Source organism: Macrotis lagotis, chromosome X, assembly GCF_037893015.1.
Source record: "Macrotis lagotis isolate mMagLag1 chromosome X, bilby.v1.9.chrom.fasta, whole genome shotgun sequence".
NCBI classification, from domain to species: Eukaryota; Metazoa; Chordata; class Mammalia; order Peramelemorphia; family Peramelidae; genus Macrotis; species Macrotis lagotis.
In genome coordinates this window covers 424,272,812-424,276,005 of record NC_133666.1, presented here as the reverse complement: position 1 = coordinate 424,276,005, position 3,194 = coordinate 424,272,812, and the positions used below count along the sequence as shown (strand labels likewise).

Genomic DNA, 3,194 nt, shown 5'->3' with positions numbered 1-3,194 from the left:
CCAGAGCTCAGAGGTGGGCTAGGACATGAAGGGCTTTGAATGTCAAATGGATTTTGTATTTACTTCTAGAGGCAATAGGAAACTCTTTTCTCTCAAACTTTTTATTCATAATACTTTAGTGAAAACAACAAAAGAAGAGTTACTATTAATACAAAAAAAATGCCCATTCTATCTCTATTTCTATTGTCATTTTTAATGTACATCATATAGAGCAATGTACTTTATAAATTTAAATTTATTGTTATACCCTGAAACTTTTTTTAAAAAATCAATGAGTATGTGATCAAAACCATTTGCAGATCACTAGAATGCAAAAAAAAACTCACTTGATATTTTTTTAAAAATGATAAATATTCAATGCACATACACTGATGAATGAATTTAGTTTTACTGATGCATCCCTGTCAATGTTTATAATACAAAAAGCATCTGAGGACACTGCTCCAGGCACATATTTTTCAGACATGACTAAGGTGTTAATTAGCAGATTTATCTCTTGCATATGGCCGTGACAGTGATGTAAAAAAAAAGCAGTACTTGAAACCATTTTTAAAAAAATAAGAGGAAAGCGCATTGTTAAGCCTGAAAAGGAATACTTGTAGAGGTGGTCCATTCATCAGTGAACAGTTATTTAAAAAAATACAGAGGGAAGAAAGATAGGTTTGGGGGGTTGTTTTACACAGCTAGGAGTCACAACTGTGCCTAGAGTTTTTGGGTCTGGAGTCTGACCTGAGGTCAAATGTGACTTCAGACACTTACTAGCTGTGTGATCCTGGGCGAGTCTCTTTACATCTGTTTGCCTCAGTTTGCTTATCTGTGAAACCTAGATAATGTGGTTATCTACTTCGCAGGTAGTTGTGAGGATCAGATGAGATGACAATTGTAATTTTTCATCTCTCCATGTGAAAGCAGGTGAAGAGAAATAGTAAATTATATATATATATATATGCACATATATATGCTGCCTATTGGCTATTATATACTTAAATGCTAAAAATATCATAAATGTTTAAGACAAGAGATTAACAAAAATTAGGAAACACATTCTAATCTTAATTTTACCACTAAGAATGTGATCCAAGATAAGTCATTCAACTCTCTGCCTTGGTTTTCTCAAGTCAAACAAACATTTATTGGGTGCTTATGTTCCCAGTCTACTGTGGGAAATGGCACATCTATCAGAAAGTGACCCTGTGTGGATTTAATGGATAAGGCATAAGTGCAAAATAAATAACTACATGAATATAGGCATAGTGTATTTCTTTCAAAAACAGTCTGCATTTGAGTTGGCTGCTGAATGTCTGCAACTGGGTTCTATTTCATAAAAGCAAATTTTGTCAGCTTCACAAGTTGTTAGTTTGTATGTGTGCAATCCTAAAGAGCTTTGAAACTAAAGCAGCAGCAGAAAGCCAGTTCAAAATGACATAATGCTCAGAGGTTGGTTTCTAATTAGAAGTAGGTTTTAATTACAGAACTTGGAACTCTATATTCAATCTCAATTAAATGAGACCCACAAAAGTTCAAGTCACTTTATTTTCTAAAAAGTCTCTCGAAATCAAGAATTACATATTTTTAAAAGAAAAAAAATTCCCAACTCTCCACATGGAAGCAAGCGAAGAGAAAGAAAACAGAAATGAGCAGACACACAAAAGTTTTTTGTTAACTTCTAGCATTCAAGTCGGGCCAAGATAGCGTGCAAAGACTGAAGATCATTCAGGAGCAGGTCTGAACTGGGTCTGACCAATGTGTCAGCGGTCCAGCAGCATCGGATAATGTGTTCCAGTCTTTGGCCAGGGATAGAGTCAGTGAAGACAGAGGAAGTGAGCGGTGGCCGGAGGTTATAAGCCACCACGGCATACACTATGTATTGGTGGTCACCTGAATATGGCACTTCCTTTGTGACCATTTGCCAGAGTGTGATGGCAAAAGAATAGATGTCTGCTTTGCTAGTCACAGCCTCTCCTTTGAGGATCTCTGGAGCCCGATGTGTGTAGGTGCCACCCAGGTGGCAGTGGTGGGCGCTCAAGCCTAATAGATCTTCCAGCCTTTGAGAACACCCAAAGTCCCCAATTTTGCAGACCTCTTGCTCACCGATCAAAATGTTGGCCGGCTTGAGGTCCAAGTGGGCGATGCCTTGAGAGTGAAGGAAAAGCAAGCCACTGACCACGTCCAGGGAATACTGGAGGCATCTTCCCAGGTCCAAGGATTCCTGGACCCTGGACTCCTCTTCATCCGGCGCGGAGCTAGTCCCATAGATGACATCGTGCAAAGTTGTGTGGCCACCATACTCCATGATGATGGTCCCTAGGCTGTTGTAACCCGCAGGGGTGCAAGTGCTGGCGGCCACGACCCGCACCACGTTTTTATGGCTCAGCCTGGCGACGTTGAGCTCGGCCCAGAAGCTCTGTCGCGAAGCCAGTCGGTTCTTGCTACACTTCTTCACTTGCTTTATCGCGACGGTAAGCCCCCGGTAGGTGCCCTTATAGACTGAGCCAAACCCTCCGGTCCCCAACTTCTGTAAGAAACTTACCTGCTCCCAGTCAATGGAGCACCAAGCCAACCTCTGAGGCAGCCGCCGAGCTCTAGGAGAGGGAGTTCCCTCTAAAAAGAGCTTTCCCCCCTTCCCCGGGAGCTCCAGAGGGCTGCTGCAGGACCGCAAGTCCACCGAGGGAGAAAACTCCCTGGGAAAGAAACGGGTCAAGGGAACGGGTGAAGGCATGTGGCATCCTGAAAAGGGGACCAGCTCCCCTCGAATGGAGAGAAAAAAAGGTCATTCGCCCTGATACATCACTGCCTCTTTTATTCTCTTTCCTTCATTTCCCCTCTTCCGCCCCACAACCCACAACAAATAAGTTACATCTGTTGCTGATGGGATTTTTTCAGATGAAGGGGAAAAAAATCTGAATGAAGGCAAAAACAATTACTTTCAGATTAAAGCATTATCTCAATCGCCTAACTCAAGTTCTTATATTTAAAAAAAAATTCCCAAGTAGAGTCCACAACATAAACAACAGGCATATATGCCCTACAGCTCACCTTATAGCATCTTCCCTTTTCTACTATGTCCCTAATTAAAAGGAAGTATTTTCCCCCAAGTGTCATCAGCTGAAATCCATTCTTAGACTACATAGACCACAACAATGAAATAAAATTATTTCACACTTTTCAGGCTAGAGTGATTGTCAGCTTTGTCT

The 3,194-nt window shown here is 41.2% G+C and overlaps 1 protein-coding gene across 1 annotated transcript; it reads right to left on the bottom strand.

The window, feature by feature from the left end:
* Nucleotides 1–1,666: 1,666 nt before the first annotated feature.
* Nucleotides 1,667–2,719, bottom strand: MOS (MOS proto-oncogene, serine/threonine kinase). The gene has a single exon (XM_074208344.1). The coding sequence runs from the start codon at nucleotides 2,717–2,719 to the stop codon at nucleotides 1,667–1,669; it is 1,053 nt and encodes a 350-aa protein (XP_074064445.1).
* Between the last annotated feature and the right edge of the window lie 475 nt (nucleotides 2,720–3,194).

Bases quoted from the DNA above. Each gene is read 5' to 3' on its own strand.
- MOS (XM_074208344.1), bottom strand. From the start codon at position 2,719: ATGCCTTCACCCGTTCCCTTGACCCGTTTCTTTCCCAGGGAGTTTTCT.